At 39.8% G+C, this 19,545-nt stretch overlaps 1 protein-coding gene across 1 annotated transcript in view; it reads left to right on the top strand.

The window, feature by feature from the left end:
- Positions 1 to 19,545, top strand: part of ush2a (Usher syndrome 2A (autosomal recessive, mild)) — a 193,846-nt gene that overhangs the window by 144,727 nt on the left and 29,574 nt on the right. Inside the window, exons 66-69 of the mRNA XM_076110215.1 lie at positions 4,007 to 4,205; positions 11,550 to 11,657; positions 13,353 to 13,536; positions 16,362 to 16,519. Of these exons, the coding sequence (XP_075966330.1) occupies positions 4,007 to 4,205; positions 11,550 to 11,657; positions 13,353 to 13,536; positions 16,362 to 16,519 (649 nt within the window). The remainder of the gene's footprint in view (positions 1 to 4,006; positions 4,206 to 11,549; positions 11,658 to 13,352; positions 13,537 to 16,361; positions 16,520 to 19,545) is intronic.

Here is a 19,545-nt window from a genome sequence, read left to right as displayed (position 1 = left end):
GGGATGTTGTTCCATGTCGGAACAAGTTTTTATTTAGCCTTGTTTCCTCTCTCTCCCTGTGTGCGAGGCTCTGGATTTGCTGAGCCTCCCTGATGTTTGTGATAGCGTCCATAATAGCTTCACACAGAACTCCCCCTACTATCTCTCTGGCTGTAGCAGAGCTGATATCACCACAACAATTAATTTCTCCGGCTTAGGGGTGATGAAAGCTCATGTTAAAAACTGTCTTTCTGGCTTTTTTAAAAAAAAAGCTAATTTAACATGTTCATCATTTTGATGAGCATATTCTTACGTAAAAACGAAGTCTGTAGATGTGTCACTGGAGGGTGGGTGAACGAGAGGGAATGGGATGGAGGTAGAGTTGATTGAATGGGTTGTGAGGGGTTGACAGAAAAATAGACGATGGATATATTAATTAATGTATACAATAAATGATTGTTGGGGAGAAAGATGACATGGATGAAATAGGAATGGATGGATATATGACAGTGGTAAAGGAAGGAGTGGTGAAAGATCAGTGAGCTGAAGAGTCAATACGTACATAGTGATTATTATTACATAGTTATTCATTTTTCAATTGTTAATGTATTACATTGAAAGCATATGCCGATTTGTGAATATTATTGGATTTCTTTCTATCTTATTAAAAGATCCTAATGTCAACCTGCAAAGTCCGTCTATATCAGATCAGTGGATATACTCATGAGTAAGCTGCCACTTGTAAGTAAAGCCAGTAGTCTGTGTTCATGGTCATCGTCATGTGGTAACTCTTTCTAGCCTGAGCAGCCAGTCGCATGCAAAGAGTGGAGCTCAGGTAATGTGGTTGAACCAGAGAGAAATGCAGCGCTAATGAATTCGTACATTTATTTTGAAGTTGCGTTAAAAGACATTTTCTGTATTCACTCAACATCTAACTGTAATTTGTGGAGAAAAATACCTTAAGGTCTGGTTCTTTTGCTCATTTCGTCTACTTTGTGAAATGATTTACCTTTTCCCACTTGCCAGTGTATACTAGGTTGGGTAATGCCTCCTGGCTGATCTTGTTAAAGCTGCAAATGAAAGCTGTTCAGAGTAGAATCGGCATTTGATTCTCAGTGGGGTTGGTAGGAATAGTAATTTACTAGATGGTTCCTGTTGTCTGTTTTTAGTCAGATTTAATTTTGTGTATGTGAAATTGTAAAACCCTTGAAGACATAATGAGAAAATTGTCTCTCATAATAAGTGCATTACTTTAAGGTGCAATGTGTAAGATTTAAAACATACTACAATTTAACTAACATTGTGAAGAGATGTGAAGAGGGTTTGAGTGTTAGACGACTATGTATTGTGTTACAGAGATATCTACTGAAATGAGCACTTTAACTGACTAGCAATGGCCCGTCCCGTCTTGTAATACCAATTGTACCTTGAAAGGCAATAGTGAGTAACTGCAGCATCCAGCCGGCTAGGCATTACACATTGCACCTTTGGTGGCTAGGCATTACACATTGCACCTTTAATAGTTGTATTTGAAGCAGGCAGACTGACACTGTAAAGCTCTGACACTGACATTGAATCATGTACCTTCTCCCCATAAAAGTTTTACTCTCTGGAGATGTTGGTGTTAGTATATAAGCCTGAACTGTACACTTAATATATCACATGAATGTATTAGAATAAAACATGATGCACCAACTCTCTCATAGCAAAAGCATTTGTCTATGGAAGCAGGCTCCTTGGTCGTCCTGCTGGAAATTTGTTTCCGTTTAGCTGAAAACTATATGACCAGAAGAACATGCACAAACCCGAAAGCCATACGCAGTTCCACCACAAACTCAATCTTCTTTCTCTGTCTAGCTACCTCTCTCACACACACAGACTTACACACATTCACACAAACAAGCACACGCACTCCCAGCAGAGGGTGGAAAGGGAGTGAGTTGGATTAGTTTGTACACCAGTGAAAATTGGCCAAACAGTCCCAATTATGGGATAACTTGGGCTAACCTAATACACCACTGCAATTACCTGGCATCAGCCCTCTCACATATACACACACACACACAGGCACGGGCAAACAAACACAGGCACACACAAATGCACACCTGCTGTGACAACAGAAGGTGCTGATCTAATACGGTTGGTCACTTAGAGAGAGGGGAAGAGCGATTGGTCCTCCTCTGTCTTCGAATCCTTTTGTCCTGTTCTCTCTGCTATTTGTTTTCTGTCATCCTCCTGATCCAAACGCCGCACTCTTCGGTTTCTCCTAACTGTAGTCTCTCTCGTCTCTTAACCTCGCTCATCCTCACTCCTTTCCACTGTCCAAGCAGCACGTTTCTCTTTTAAAACAACTGTTCTGGTGTCCAATATATTCCCCCTTCTCTCTTTTCCTTACGTCTCTCACAAACTCATTTTTCTGTGACCCTCCAAGTTTCCATTCCTTTGTATACAGAAAGAAGGCTTGACTGAAGAGTATCCTTGTGATGCATGCAGCTTTTTATTACATGAGAGTAAAATGTAAGCATCTCGAATCTATTTAATCTATTATGCCATGTTTACAAATCTACCCTCTCAATAAACTATAAGATGCACAAATCAAAAAGGTTTACATAGAGCGAGGTACTAACACTAGTGAGTTAGTTACACCTCAAAGGGAACCTGGATTACCCACTTCTGTCTCATTGGCTCCCACATTTATATGTAATGTCTCTGAATCAATGGGCTGCTCAACTCTGGATACTAATTCATGTAGGTCAGAGTTAAGTTCTCCATCAAAGCAAAGTTAAGTCAACTTTATGTTAAGTTTACGGCATTTAGGGTACACTAAAATATAATAGTTGGTATTATTTTCTTTACATTTGACTTAAATCTTGACAGACATCCGAGTTAACCTCACAGTGAAGCACTTCCTGATGCAACTCTTTCTGCATCTTCCTTCTCTTCTTCTCCCCCTCTTTTTCTGTTTCCTCTCTTCCCCCTCTTTGTATTTGCGTGCATACCTGCATGTACCTGTGAGTATGTGTATGTGTATGTGTGTGTGTGTTTATATGTGTGCACATGCATGTGTGTCTCCTTAGTTGTAGTAGCAGTCTTCTAATTGCATAGCACTGTGTTGGACAGTTGGGGGAAGTGCTAGTGACAGTCTATTAAGGCAGGATATCCCTGTTGCCATTAGCAGCAGATTGCCCTGTGATTCTGTGGTCTCCACATTCACCCAGCATTCACAGGGGCCCACAGATACTACACAAATAATTTACAATAAAATGGTCACTCACAACAATAGAATATAAATCAGTGATTTATTTATTTTTATGTTTTTTGCATTGCAAGTTGCTGGTAGTTGCAGCTAGTAGTTGCTACTAGTCTCCAGTATTCTCACACTGGTTCACTGCTCTAGGTTAAATTGCTAATACATACATATATATAGTGCTGTAAAGTATGGCCTTTGCATTCAGCCAGTTTTTACACATATTAACACCATTTACAGGGTTCCTCCCTCTAGGTCAATGGGTTATATGAGTAAAATATACTATTGTGTATGTATTCTATAGTCTGCAGATTGTCATACATGTTAGAATATGGTAGAAGTATATTCACTATGTTCAACAAATACAACAGCTCCTTATGGTGCTATATACAGTATGGCATGTTGTTTTCTCCATGATGCAGGTGGGTGATAGTTTGTGTTTTGGTTTCATTTGTTCCCTGTTTTGTGTATTTGGCAGCTGGTTAAAACATAAAAATGTGTTGCTGTCCAAATCTTCCCTTTTTGTTTTATTTTTTGGGAAATTAATTAAATCACCAGCAAATGTCTTTCTATGTCGTCAAGGTTTTTACTACCTTAGAAAGAGAAGCCCTGAATTTGGATGCAGTTTTTTATTGCGTTGGGATCGTGTTAATTACATTAATAAATGGTCACAGCAGAAATCCATCTGTTATCCACACCTTTTACGTTCTGAAAAATATCAGAAATCTGTTGTGTTTTATAGTTGTATATTTTTGTGTGAATGTCCATGTGTGTGTTTAGGTGGTGGCAGTGACAGTCCAGGGAGTCCCAGAGGGCGTGCAGCCTCCAGTGGTAACAGCTTTAAGCCCTTTCTCCCTCCATGTGAGCTGGTCTGAACCGACTCGTCCCAATGGAAACATTCAACAGTACCACCTGAACCAGACTGGTGTAGGAACCGTATTTACACACATCGATCAGCCCACAAATTACACTGTGACCGGTAAGATTCTCGTAGATTATCAAATGCCTCACTTTTCCTTTACTTTTCCTCCGTTCCTCAACACTCTCTCTTTACTTTCTCGCCCTCTCTCCTGTCTCCTGTTTTCTTACCTCCTGACCTCAAACTCCAGATATTCTTCACTGCACTCCTTGCCTTTGTCATCTCTCTCTCTCTCTCTCTCTCTCTCTCTCTCTCTCTCTCTCTCTCTCTCTCTCTCTCTCTCTCTCTCTCTCTCTCTCTCTCTCTCTCTCTCTCTCTCTCTCTCTCTCTCTCTCTCTCTCTCTCTCTCTCTCTCTCTCTCTCTCTCTCTCTCTCTCTCTCTCCCTCCCTCCTCCTTCTCTCCTCCCCTTCTTCTTTTTTCTTCTTTGTCATGTAAATATGTATGTATGCTGGTTTCTGGAAGCCATCTAAGGACTGAATTTACACCTGATTCCCACCACACTCTATCTGGCCCAGTCCCTTACACTGACACAAACACAGTCGCATGAACACACACAACAAGCGCATAAGCACACTCAAACATAGTAGTTGGGCGCACAAGCTCAGGCTCACGTAAAACACACAAAACAAAAACTCAAAAATCTGTACAAAACAGCACAACAAAAGTTGTCACAGTGCTCTTACAAAACACTCAAAATACAGTGTGTAAGTGTTGGCTTGTTTTAATATTGTAGATATGCACACAAACACGGTGGTGTCAGGACTGTCTGATTTGTGGGTTTTATCAACCCTGTGTGTTGCTGGTCTGCTGCCATCAGTCACTACACACACACACTTACACATGCAGACACACACAACTGCATGACGCATTGCAAAGCAAACGTGTGTTGTCTTTATAAAAACATTTTGGAGACACAACAGAGAAATGCAAATATAATATAATCATAAGATATGCTTACTTACCTCTGGAATTTAAATAATTAAACTAACTTCAAATTTAAACATTTAAAGTGTTTAGAAGCTGATTTAATTTTTACATATTAAATGTTCACGTGTAATGTTCACGAGTCGAGTGACTGAATTTCAGTGGCATTTTCCCTTCACAGCTCTGCTCTCTGCTCTGTCTTGGACTCAGACCAGGCATCGGCTTTGCCAGTAGCCAATAGACTATTCCCATGGTGCTTGTGGTTGGCTTGTATGGTCAGGAGTTGTGTGCGCACAAGCATGTGTGTTTGTATGTGTAGGCATGAGGCAAAGCAAACAATGCCAAATAGAGATGGTAATGTGCTGTAATACTGTACCAGCCCCATGTGCCAGTGTAAGCAACCAGCATGCGTGTGTGAAATTCCCCTGTTCCCCAGTGAGACACTGGAAAAGCCTGCGTATTTAGCCAAAACCACTACTGGGGGAGTTCCTCTCTCCCTCTTTATCTTTCTCTCTCTCTCTCGCGCGCTCTCTTTCACCCGCTCTTGTCTCTCCACATTGCAACTGTCTTTCTAACAACACATGTATTCATCAGTAATAGGTTCCTGTGTCTTAATGAATTGCAATGCTGTGTTTTACAATAACAAAAGTTTAAAAACATTTTATTGCCAGATTGATCCCAAACCAGTTCAGAACAACCCTCTATCCACTCAGAACAACCCTACTATATATAAATTATTAAAGGCTTTGTTTTTTATTCACCTTCTTATCTGCTCTTTTTCCTAATTCAGTTTGATTCGATAGAATAAATATACATTAATAATATTAAACTCACTTTCAACATGAACTGAACACTAGTGATATTGTGTTTTTTACGTCAAAATAATTGAGTTTGTTTAACGCTCATTTCCATGCAGACGTGCACATGCAGTGAAAATACAGACTCGAGTGTTCATCTTCATACTGTGTGTATGTGCTGGTTTTGTAATGAGAAACTGCTGTTAAATCATAGCTCTTGATGCAGTTTCATACTAACATGGGCACCTGCAGGTTGAACAAAAACAATACAGTAAAAAGTCAAACAGAGAGGTAGCGGTTGAGCCAGGGAGTGAAAGGTGCACAGAATGACCCTTTGTGAAATGGAGTGAAGGAGTGGGACAGATGAAAAGATGGATGGATGTATCTAAGTGTTTTCAGTGAAATATGAACAGAAATAATTGCTGTGCTACTCCCTCATCCTTAATGTTTAATACGCCATCATTCATCCTCTCCGCATCTCTCCGACGATTCTCACCGCTGTCAGAGACAGACGCTCAAAGAGCTCGCTCCCTCTCTCAAACCACAGAAACTGGAGAAATATTCTTTTTTTTAGCTACAGAAATGTCGATTTTAAATTGAATCACTCTTGAAGTGTTGTAACTTATTTGATCTGATAAATATCTGATGGAGTATTTTCTATCAAAATCACTTTGGTCCCTGAGGCATTCATTTATTAAGAAAGGTTCGTATAGATTACCTGTTGTAATGACAATCATAATAAAACTAGTACTATTGTTTTATATTATGAAGCAATAGAAACACATGAGTATGTGGTGCTTTACGATAAAGATATAAAAAATACAGTGCCATGTACAACAATTACAAATTTTCAACAACAACAAAAATTATCTGTTTGTTGTCTGCTTCACTCCAGAAAAAAAAGTTTTACATCTCAAAAGCAATGGCACAAAAAACTCCTCTAACACAGCCTGTTATGAATGGTATTTAGTAGGGAAGAGGAGCTTCTATAAGCGCTGTAATCAATGTTAATGTTTCAAATAGTGTTGCTTGTAACTGGTTTGCATGGTTTGAATTAAAAGTAAGCAGCTGCCTCTATGATGCCAGAAACTAAAATTGTAAAAACAAATGTGTGGCTTCTACTGTTTCCTATTTATCAATGTTTTGCCTTAGGAAAAGCAAGAAATAGACTCTTATTAATAGCATTTTTAGCAGTTCTGAAAGGGAACACTTCATAGAAAGAATTAAGCACAACTGTACAAAGACACCCCATGTGAATCGATATTAAGTATTGCTATCATTAGCTCACAATGAATTATTGCCTGCAATTATATAGATTATGGCATTAATCATGTGTTTAATTGGTCGTTTGTAGGCTCATTATTAATTCAGAACAGCAGGGAATAGAGTATGTTCTTTTATTTATTAATGCGTTTCCCCCTTGCTCTGATTGGTCCGTGCTGTAGGTACAGGAATGTAGGCATGGGAAAAGGTTGACTGAAGACAACTTTTCTTTTCACGTATCAATCCTGAATCTGTCTTTCATGAGAAGTGTCAAAGTAACAATATGTGCAATGAGTCTTTCATCTAACTAGTTAACAAACACACCCTTTAACTTCATGACTTGTGCTTCTAACTTGGTGGGACTCAATGGGACGGCAGTAAAGAGTGATGTTTTCTGAGATAGATGTTAGTCTTAGGTGAGCGTTAACACAGTCAATATTTACTTCAAGCTAAGTTAATATATATGCAGCTCTATGTATTGGTTAAAAACTGGGAATGGGAGTGATACATTCATGAATTACCTTTTTTCTTTTCAGTTAAAAAATGTAGGCTTTTCTATATTAACACAACAGTAAGTGAGCAAAGTAAGACCTTTGCAACACAATTAAAAGATGTTAGTATAACAAAAAAAATTAGAGTTTTCCCAATAGACACATTTTTATCTCTCAACTTCCCGGCCTTGTCATCCATACTGAGATTTGGGAATGTGTGTGTGCAAGTTAAGTATGTGTGTTTGTCCAGTTGTGCACATGCACTCGTGTTTGTGAACGTTGTGCATATTTTGCGTACATTTACTGTATTATAAGTTTCACCTGCATGTATAGGTTTGCTGGCTTAGGGGATCTCTGTGTGTGTGAGTCTCTGTATGTGTGAGTGTGTAAGTGCGTGCGTGCGTGTGTAAGTGCGTGCGTGTGTGTGTGGGTGTGCGTGCTTGTGTGTGTGAACCTGATCTCATTGTTCCATCCCAGACGATCGCTGCATTAGGGAGCCTCAGACAGGAAGTCAAACTCTTAATTATTTAGGAGAGGTGTTATCAAAGCTCTCCTTTCCCTCCTCCCCCCCCCCCCCCTCTCTCTCTCTCTCTCTCTCTCTTATTTTTTTGTTGGTTTTTTTGCTTGTTCTTGATGCATCATCTGTTCTTTCTGTTTGTCATGCAAATAAAGCAGATTTAGTTTTTCATACTATTTGTTACTTTCTTTCTATTTTCCATTTCAGCCTTTCGTGTCTTTCTCAGCTGTAACATCTCACATTTCTTTCTCCTCATATTTTCCGACCTGGTTTTCGCACCTTCTTTCCATCTTCTCTTTCAATTCACCATCTCTCTCTTTCTCTCTCTCTCTCTCTCTCTCTCTCGCTCTCTCTCCCCCACCGGCATGGTATTGCGGCCTGTGCCAATCATCCTATCATATTCTTTAATGTAAACAGGGAACGGCAACCTGTCAATAAAAGGCCGTTTTAAATCAGTTACTTTTACTGCAACACACACACACACACACACACACACACACACACACACACACACACACACACATACTTCCACAACAACAGTCTCACAATCTCTCTTTCTCACAAGCAGTCTTTCTCTCTTTTACTTTTTTAATTGAATGTAAGCTTCAACTCTTTACTCTGTCTTACTGCCAAAGTCACTCTCTGTGTGTCTCTCTCTGTCTTTCACAAACACACGCACATACACACACACACACACACACACACACACGCCTATCTCCACTGTGTCCAGCTCTCACTACAACAGTTACCGCCTTGTCTCACTCTGAGTTAGTGAGTCACAGGCTGCTCACATCAAAACGCCCTCCACCCGTTTTTCACTTCCCGGTGATCACTGTAAAAATGATTGAAGCTTCCTCTGTCTTTTCCATAATCAAGCACATAAGCACATGTGTGTATGCACTGGTAGGCGCACATACAGTGCAGGTAAACACATACACACACGCACATCTCTCTTTCTGTTGCACACACACAATGGTAGACATGGTGTAATTTCTTCAGCAGACCAACACTGCCCTCTTCAGGCTGACTGTCAAAGGTAAATTTAAACGCACCAAGAAACATCAAAGGTGTTTGTGTGTGTTTGCATCCATCTGCACATGCACATTGAATGCGTAGTATGATTGTGTTTGTTTTGGTTTTGTATTTGAAGTATCATGAGACAGAGCGGTTGGAGAATGAGAGGATCTTAGTTTTTTGGCCTTGTAGTTATTTTAGTTTCTGACTGTTCGCTCCTTTCATAGAGGGCAGAACAGATAAATCTACTTTTACAGGCATGTTCTTTGCTTCCTGACCTGAATTTAGTAATTAATAGGCATGGGCAACACTTTAAAGCATTTTTAATATTATGTTTATGCACACAGATTCAACGTACTGTTCTAATTCTCACTACCTGTGAAGCCATTGTCACAGGTCCTCCTTGCCCGTAAAGTTGTCTACTTGGGTTCTGTGTCGAATATCATAATGCAGTTGTCTGTCAAATTTTCGGCCCCGTTCTGACTCCCGTAGTGTCGTTCTATCTGTCCGTGTGTAAGAAAATGCAGTGCAGGGTTACTGCTTTATTCAGTGTTGCAACAAATGACATCACTTGCAGTGTAGATATCATTTACTATGCTGGAATGCACACACGCATATAAACACGCTTAGTTGCACAGTTAAATAGTGTAACAGAGCCTTACGCTTCAACCCTAGTACTTTTGTATGGCTGGCAGATTTCCTTTATTTAACCCAAACACAGGGCAACAATGTGAGAACATTTGCACGCACGTACACACACACACACACACACATTGATCAGAGGTTGTGTTAAGCGTGGCAGGCTGCGAGGCATGTTAAGCAGGCTAAGCAGTAGAAAGAGACGTGAGGAAACCGTGGTGAAGCACTCCGCTGTGCGCTAGATTGTGTGTGTGTGTGTTGGTGCACATGTTCTCTGCCGTATGTAGTCAACACAGGATGGATACCGATATGCGTATAGCAGCTGAGACACACAGTAGGGTGTCCCTCTCTGGCTGTCAGCGACCAAATATACTCAGCTGGAAGCATCAATAGATCATTTAGATTATTAGGGGACTTTTATTTAAAAAAATATATACTTAGTTTACACACAGTAAAATGGAGATTCTTTTTGTTTTACTATATTAGTGGCATGATAACTGATATGTAATATCAGTGACATAAAATTATATCTTACATATAGTGGTTAAGAGTCCCGTACTGTTAATTTGCCCTCTTATACTAAACATAGAAGCCCTTAAATAGCAGAAATTTCACTTTCATGTTTAGAAATAAAAAATGAAGTCTCTCTGTTAAACAGGATTATTATATGTTATTATAAAACATAAAAGTATGCATGACTTTTTCTCAATATTAACACATATCTATGTAAGCTTTCAAAAATCATTAATGTTGTAAAATATGTATTACTTCACTTAAAATAGTGCGGATTTAAATTAAGAATTCAACACACTATATCATGCAATGCCTGTTTTTGCATTCATCCTTTTGAAATAGAGTCGTTTTGGTTCTTTCATTTCCCCTTCAATGTGATTTGTAAGCTGTTGTATGCTGTCAGCTAAGTGAATGACCATAAAACATCCCGTCAACCCCCATGACAACATTAAGGATTTGCATCCATCCATTAATCCCCATCCATCCACCGTATATCAAGAACCGGGCAGAAAATATATCCCAAGGAGACAAAGGTTTTCAATCACCAGAAAGTGCTTTCAACTCAAGGATAACTTTGTTTAGGTTCATGTGGATTTTTTTTAGCAACTTCTAGTATTTAAATCATCCAATAAAAGGTTCAATATAACACCAAAAACAGATTTTCTGTGGTTGCAGTTAAAGGACCGCTATGTGATTTCTTTTAGACTGCATAGCGGGTGCCTATAAATAAATCATGTCTGGACGCTGTAGCCTAAACGCATACCGAGGTATCATAATTATCATAGATCAAAAGCTGATGACATTACAGCGTTGGACCGGTCCTATCCCATGTCAGTTCCGCGGCTGCCCATCTTTACGTTGTTTCATTATTGAGTTATGGCATGCATAATTTAACACCGACAGATATGGATCCATCCGTTGAGAGAGTGTGGAAAGAACAGAGGGAGGGAGAGTGAAATGGATAGAGAGGGAGAGAGAAAACGGCTCGGAAGAGAGCTTGTGATACGGGCTGAGAAAGCTTTCCTCTCTCTTTTACTTTTTTTGCCAAGTTTTCATTTTGTCGTTTGTCTTCCCTCTTTTTCCCCTTATACAGTTTTGAAAAACTCATCTGGAGTTTATTGTAAAAAAATAAATTTAAAAAATCTGGTAAAGTATATTTTCCATCCTTCGTGTGCTTCTAAGTGTAAGATTCATCTTTTGTGATCTTTTATTTATCATAAATGTCTACACGTCTGTGTGCTACAGGTTTGCAGCCGTACACAGAGTATAGTTATGTGCTGGTGGCCTGCACAGCTGTTGGATGTGGAGCCAGCTTACCTTCCACAGGACGCACGACGCAAGCCTCCCCTGCTGGTACACACACACACACACACACACACACACACACACACACACACACACACACTAATGAATTCCTGGAGATCCTGTTAAACCTTTAAACCTTCAATGAAAATTTTAGGAAATTCTCTGTTTGACTTTTATGTCATGACATTTATGTACAAATGAAGTTGTGAATGCGATTCCACAGGTCTTAAACATGTTTTGTACCTGTCAGATGTAAGATCCAGAATAATGTACAAAGGATTTGTGTATATATTTTTGCCTTTTGTTGACATACTGGCAAGAATATGTTACATTGTTCAAATTTATATTATAATTGAACCATATGATAACTTTAAGATATTTTCATTTTGATAAATACTGAAATTCAACAATATCTCTTGCATTTTGTGAATACTTTCTACAACATGTACCTTTGTCTAAGTCCTCCTTACTTCATCTTTCAGTTTTTCTTTTCTCATTTTCCTCTCCGCTCCTCTAACTTCTCTTTTCTCCTCCCACTGCTTTCCTTTTGAGAATCCTCCCCCTCACTCACCCTTCTTTGGTCTCCCTATACCACATCTCTCTACCCTTAACCTCTCTCTCTCTCTCTCGCTCTCTCTCTCTCTCGCTCTCTCTCTCTCTCTCTCTCGCTCTCTCTCTCTCGCTCTCTCGCTCTCTCTCTTCTTCCTCATCGTTAACTGCAGTGGAACGAAGCCTCATTTTGTAGACTGGCTAAAATGCTGTCATGCATTTTTATTTATTAAAGAACTTCAATCAGAAGGATTTTATCCTCTCTTCATGCACTTCTCATTTTTTCATGTTCTTTCTTGTCTCTTCCGCTCCACCACCTCTCCTCTCTTGTCTCTCTTGATCTTTTCCTTCCACATCTGTTTTCTTTTTTTCCATCTTCTTTGACATCTTGTTTCTCCTGAAACATATTGCCTATTCTCTCCTCCAAGGTTTCAATATTTTTGCTATTTCTTTTCCATCTAAATATCTAATTATTTCCTTTTGTGCAGCCTATCAACCCCTTGTTATCCACATTTTGTCTTTCTTTCTACTCCTCTTTTTTTATTGTTTTATATAAATGAATTATACTTCTTCTTTTTAAGCTCCTCCTCCCCACCACCCCCCACACTTTTCCTTGTGTCTTAATGACCGCTATATCATTTCATATAATCTAAACTGCATTAATCTGTGTGATTAGAATGAACATATCTGATACATGTTTGCGTTTATATATAAGTTAACATTTAATTTGAGTTTAATGTCAATGAAGCCCTCCTCCTAGACAGATTTTTAGACCATTTGTGTTCCGTTTGATTCAAAATAATTCAATGACACGTTAGAACCACATTACGTCTGCCTGACCTCTGTTCTTTTCTTCTTCCTGTTTCATTATAATCTCAGGACAAAACGTTGCCATCTTCTCCACCATTGTAATAATTCAGTCATGCCTCAAAACATCTGTATTCTCATATAAATAACTATTCTCAGTTTCAAATAAACAAAAAAGTGCTTCAAACTGTCCTCGGTTAATTAAAAACAAGCTTTTAGATTTGCTGTTGTTCATTTTGATAACCGAAGTTCTTTGAGTACATGAGTTGATGCACTTTACGTTCAATTTGTTTGAAATAAAGGAAAAGGACTACATTTCAATGATAGGTGCCAGTTAATGTGGGGAAACACTCACTTCCACGTCTTCTCTCCCTCTTTGCTTCTCAGGTGTATGGTCAAGCCCCAGACATCTGATAATAAACACATCTGCGGTGGCGCTGTACTGGGATCAGCCATTCCAGCCTAATGGACACATCTCCCAGTACAGACTGAACAGAGACGGTCACACTATTTTTACTGGAGACCACCGTGACCAGAATTATACTGACACTGGACTCCTGCCAAACCGCAGGTAGAGAGCGATCACTCGCATACTTCACACACACACACACACACACACACATGAATGTAAACGTATTTGAGAGTGTGCACATATGCAGAGTCAGACATGCATAAACACACGTCACTTGTAGCTTCAGAATTAATCATCCCTTTAATTCCAATATTTTCCCATTTGAGTGTATGTGTTTATATTGGGGTCATGTTTTCTCTTTTATCCATGTCTCTCTCTCAGGACTGCACTCTGTATATGTCTGTTTGTGTCATTTAATGAGCAAATATTTGACATGCCCATGACAGATGCAAACATTACCGCACGCACACACATTAAAACACAAATCAGATTTGGCTTTTGCTTACAGACAGCAGTGGAGCGGAGATTTTATTTATCTGTTTATTTTCATTTAACCTTAATTAATCCGTGTCTTTTTTCTAAGATGGATTTTCTGTTTTAATTATGAGAGTGTAAAATGATACCCCCCTTTCCCTCTCTCCTGTCTCCCCCTTTCTCTCCTTGGCCTTCTCTCTCCAGAGACTATTTCTCCTTTCCCCAAATAGAATACTTGGGATAACACCCTGCAGTACTCCAATCCCCTCTCTCTGTGTGTGAAAGAGAAAGGAAGGAAGAAGAAGATAGGACTGTATGTGTGTGTGACGTTTCATTTTCCCTAATTCCAGATAGTCTGCCAGAAGGCATTCCCGTCTCGACCCTTCGCTTCTCATCACTTGTCTCGCTTCCTATTCACTTTTCTTTCCTCTCACCCTCCCATCCTTTCCCTCTTACCTCATTCCTCTCCTCCTTCCCTTCTTTTCCCAATTTAGCCCTGCACCAAGAATTACACAGGGAGCACCGGCCCCATTATCCAGACAGTCTTGTGTGTGTTTTTGCCGGGCGCGTGTGTGTGTACCCACGCATGCCTGTCTGTGTGCGCATGTGTCTGTGCGTGAGACTGCTCAAAGTGGCCATTGATTATTTATGACAATGTTGATTAGCTGTCACTTTGCTTCGGCAGCCCAGGAAGTGTCTAAGATGACGAGAGAATTAACCTATTCCCTCTGGCTGGCCCCGCAGGACACACACACACACATCCACATCCAAACAGATGCAAATGCCCCTCTCACCCATTACCTACCACACACACACACCATTTTATTTTTGATATCCCAAGGCGGTGTTTACATTTAAGTAAATATCTTCCAGTGATGAAGTGTTTAAATTCATTCTCCCACTGAAACCTTATGCCATGATAGAAGTCTCCCTCTCCATCACACTCTGCTTCGCTCTCTTCCTCTCAGGATTTCTGTCTCTTTCTGTCTCTCCTCTCCACAGCTGGTGTGTCTCAGTGAGGTGTATTTATATATGTTTTTCTGTGTGTGTGTGTGTGTGTGTGTGTGTCTATGAAAGTAACATATGAGTAGTTTTAATACCTTTACCTGACTGCGTTCTAACTCACTGCAGAGGTGCTAATGGCCTCCTGTTTAAAACGCTCTGCACAGGAACAATAACCCAACACCACCGCCAATTAATACATGTGTACTGGACTTTATAGCAAATTAAAGGCTTTTAATGTTAAATGGTGGCCCACTTAGACAGCTAATGTAGGCTTTAGCACCAGCCAGCCACACGCTCTTAAAAGGGAAATCTATCTTATGATGTCATGGGCGAGAGAGGTAAAGAATGGTAAGAGAGAGAGAGAGAGAGAGAGAGAGAGAGAGAGAGAGAGAGAGAGAGAGAGAGAGAGAGAGAGAGAGAGAGAGAGAGAGAGAGAGAGAGAGAGAGAGAGAGAGAGAGAGAGAGAGAGAGAGAGAGAGAGAGAGAGAGAGAGAGAGAGAGAGAGATATGCACCTCAAGTGCAGTCACCATATGACTTTACACACACAGACTTCTATTTGCGGTGGTCGCTTGCAAGAAGCCATGATTTCTGTGAGTCTTTCCAGTTGTCGTTTTAATTGATCAATTAATCACAAATTGAAAGTACAAAGTCCTAAAAGGCAAGTGAGGAAAAAAAAAAAATGGTGATCCATATTCTCAGGCAAGTACTACCGAGTTGTTCTTAATAAATGTTTTTTCAATACTTAGACTTAATTCTAAAAGTCACCGAATATATTTCCCCCTGTGCTAATGCAAGGCTGGGGACTCTGCTCTTGTATATAACTGGTTCATAAATACATCACATACAATTTTCAGTTTTTCCTCTACCAATCCTAATGATCCTGTTGCAATAATATTCAACAACGCTGATGAACCTCAGACGCTTTTAAATACATAATAACTGCGAGAAAATAAACAGATTTCCTCATCAATGAAACCACTGTGTTTGCACAGCTGGACTGACCTTCCCTGAAAGTATAATGCGCAGCTGAGCTGAGTTAGTTGTTATTCTACATTTTGTCTCCAGCACAATACGCACGGCATTGTTGAGTATATGCAAATTCCCAAACCATAGAAGAACAAACCAAACAATGTAGAATACAGTATCACATGCTGCTGGTAGGCTTGAGCTGATTTGCTGCTTATGAGAAACAACATTTTTGCTGCCATAATTAACTCTTCACAGTGTGACAATACACCCTGAAAACAGCATAAACCCTGGTCTGCAATGCTTCCAGTTTGAGGGCCTCTTTAACATTTAGACCTGATGCTGTCCTGCTTCATGTTGCTGGCTGGAATAAATTAAAATATATCAGTTAATGTGGTGTGTTAAGTGAAATATGTTTTGTGTGAAACTGCCCCGTTAACATTGCCTTTCTGCATATTCTTTCCTTCTCCCTTGATCCCTCATTTCTCTGTGACCCTCATCTGCTATCTGCTTCCTCTTTACCTCGCCATCTCCTTAGGTATGTGTATGAGCTGGAGGCCAGCACAGGAGGTGGGACTGGTGTGAGTGACAAATATGTTATTCAAACACCAGTCTCGTGCCCCACTGGGATCCAACCTCCCCACAATGTGACAGTGTTGGGCCCCCACTCCATCTCTCTTGCCTGGACCACTCCTGGTGAGTGTAAATGGATTGATGGATGGAAATCATTTTTAGTGAAGAGTGTTTAGTTTGAATTAAAATGGCATTACGGATTAGACACTGCGTTTTGATTTCTGATGATAAAACTAACTTGTTGATGTTCGTTAATGAAGATTTATATAAACTCAGGTATTCTGTAGCAGCGCTTAATCACATGCGTATTTCTCCAGAAATAATTTCAAAAGTCAAAGATGATTTGTGTATGGCGCTGTCACATTTTTAAATGTATACATTACATACAATTCAAACATTTAGACTTAGAAACAAAGTAAAACTGATCATTGTTAAATTATCCTGGGGACTGTTGAGGAGCATTGACGATATCATTAAACAAAAGAACATTTTTAATTAAAATTTACAGAAAAACATTTCCAGAACCAGAGGCTCCTTCCACGTATCAACTCTATTGATGTTTAGATGCACCATTAACCAGTCAAGCCTCTGACCTATTTTGTCAATGCATGCACAGACTCACTCTACCACGGCTTTATGGTGGCATTGTGGGTAATTTAGTCACTAAGAAGTGATCCCAGAGAGCCAGAGGGGCTCAATCCAGTGTTTGTCAGAAATTAAAATCTGTTTTCAGAGGGGAAGACTCCATTTGACTTAACCTTCTCATTTATAGATCACTAAACATGCACTTGTCATACTGCAGCAAGAGCTTTTCTAAATAAGAGTAGAATTCTTTCATTCTCACTGGAACTGGGAAGAGAGTTACCACGATACATTCACTTTCTCATTACAGTTATTTTCTGGAAAAAAAGGGTTTACATGAAGAGATTTCCCAATAGTCTAAATAACGCTAACCAACATTAAAACAATGTTTGTCACATTTATTGGATTTATCGCTACAAGGCAGAAAAAAATATGATACTCACAAATGTTTCTTGTGAATGGCTTCTTCCTCTGATATGAGGAGACGGAGAGAGGGGTCAGACTGAAACAAAATCCCAGAGTAGTTTTCCATTCACCTTCTGGCCTCTCAAGACCTGGACACACACATACACAGGTTTACACGAGCATACACTCACGGCTGAGTTTCATGCTTATGGGGCAGTGATTGTCTGCCCTAACCCATCTATCATTGACTATTACTCTCTCATTAGGCTGGTTTCCTATCTCAGAAACCGCTTATAGGGCCAACTAGCAAAGACACTTCACTGTGTGTGTCTTTTGTTTCTGAATATTTGTGTCTGTGTTTGTTTGTGTGTGTGTGTGTGTGTGTGTGTGTGTGTGTGTGTGTGTGTGTGTGTGTGTGTGTGTGTGTGTGTGTGTGTGTGTGTGTGTGTGTGTGTGTGTGTGTGTGTGTGTGTGTGTGTGTGTGTGTGTGTGTGTGTGTGTGTGTGTGTGTGTGTGCGCACATCACTGTGGAGACATTTCCATAGGCAGGCCTATTCTATTGTCATTACGGGTTGATTTTAAAGGTGAGGAAATATCGGCTGGGTTCTCACGCTTGGTTAACTCCCTGAGCCCAGAGTCTGGAGTGTTTTCGGCTTGTGTAGGTGTGTGTGTGGGTGTGTGGGTGCCAGAGTCTCTCACAGTGTGACTGTTGGTGTGTACGTACATGCACATGTGTTTGTGTCTTCATATGCATACATTGACTGCCAAAGCACTGACGTATGGCTATTAAAAATACATTTACTTTCGGATCAATTCCTCCATTTCCGCGTGTGTGTGTGTGTGTGTGTGTGTGTGTGTGTGTGTGTGTGTGTGTGTGTGTGTGTGTGTGTGTGTGTGTGTGTGTGTGTGTGTGTGTGTGTGTGTGTGTGTGTGAGCACTTTATTTGTGTGCATGATTTTTGTTGTATGTAAGTGTGCATTTGTAATTGTGGGCGTCATGTGTGTGAAATAGGAGATGGCAAAACAGCTGATTGGTTGTAAATAATAGAACTTAAATATATATCGCAGACGATTAAACATCTATGGCAGAGGAAAATACTGATCAATGAGAGATGCATTATGATCTCTCTCTGTGTGTGTGTGTGTTTGTTTGTCTGTGTGAGTGTGTGCGTGCGTATGCGTGCGTGCGTGTGCTGAAGTCAGAGGTGTGTGTAGGTGTGTGTGTATGTGTTTAGGTGCATGTGTGCATATGTGAGTTGGGGGGTGAATAATTGAAGTCTTTCATTTGTCTGGTAATCAGTTCGTTCTCGAGATATCCAGAGTTCATGAATGTTGAATAACCCATCACAATACAGTTGGCCTGAATTATGGAAAAACCTCCGGTGAGAATATTAACAAAGTCGAGGTGCGTGTGTGTATCTGTGTGGGTCTTTCTGTATGTATACATTGGTGTGCTTTTGTCTGGTTGTGAGGCCAAGGTGCCAGGATTGTGAAGGCAAGAGGCAATCAGTTTTAAGACAAAAGGAAGTATGTAGGTGCGCTTGCCGGACATCATATATTCTACAGATAGTTACTTCCTTAATTACGTTTATTCATATCCAACCATTTGAATACAGACTTAACATGATCAAATACAAACACCTGGTCTTAACTATTTTCTGTATTGTATACAATACAGTTCTGTCATTATAAAGTTACTTAACATGTTCAAAAACTGTCTGGCAGCATGGAGTAAGACTTCCTTGAGTGAGTCTATAAGTAGTGAATTAAAATGTTGTATTGTGTCTCAACTGACTGCTCTTTTTTGCAACTTGAATCGAACATGGACCTTCAGATGTTAAAATATATCTTGCCGCTGTTTTTAAACATTTCTGGGCATCAAGGCAAATGTAGGTCGTTCAGGTGTAAAAGACTTCACTCATCTATACCTGCGCACTGTCGATGATTTGGTGGCAATACAAAAGTACAGCATATCTACAACTTACCTAATAATGTAAGATAACTAAAAGTGGTGGCACACTTTTTATAAGTACTGCTTTTATGGTCAGCTTGGTGTGTCCTTCTGGATTCATGAAATACAGAAATGGTTTTTTTTTTGGGATATATGTACTAAAGCAAAAAACACAGCTAACTAAAGATAATCACATCCCGTGGGTCTTTCTG

The sequence above is a fragment of the Anarhichas minor genome, unplaced genomic scaffold (assembly GCF_050575085.1).
Source record: "Anarhichas minor isolate MPS153535 unplaced genomic scaffold, ASM5057508v1 ptg000042l, whole genome shotgun sequence".
NCBI lineage: Eukaryota > Metazoa > Chordata > Actinopteri > Perciformes > Anarhichadidae > Anarhichas > Anarhichas minor.
Note: the sequence above shows the minus strand (reverse complement) of the source record. Positions and strands in the feature narration are given on the sequence as shown.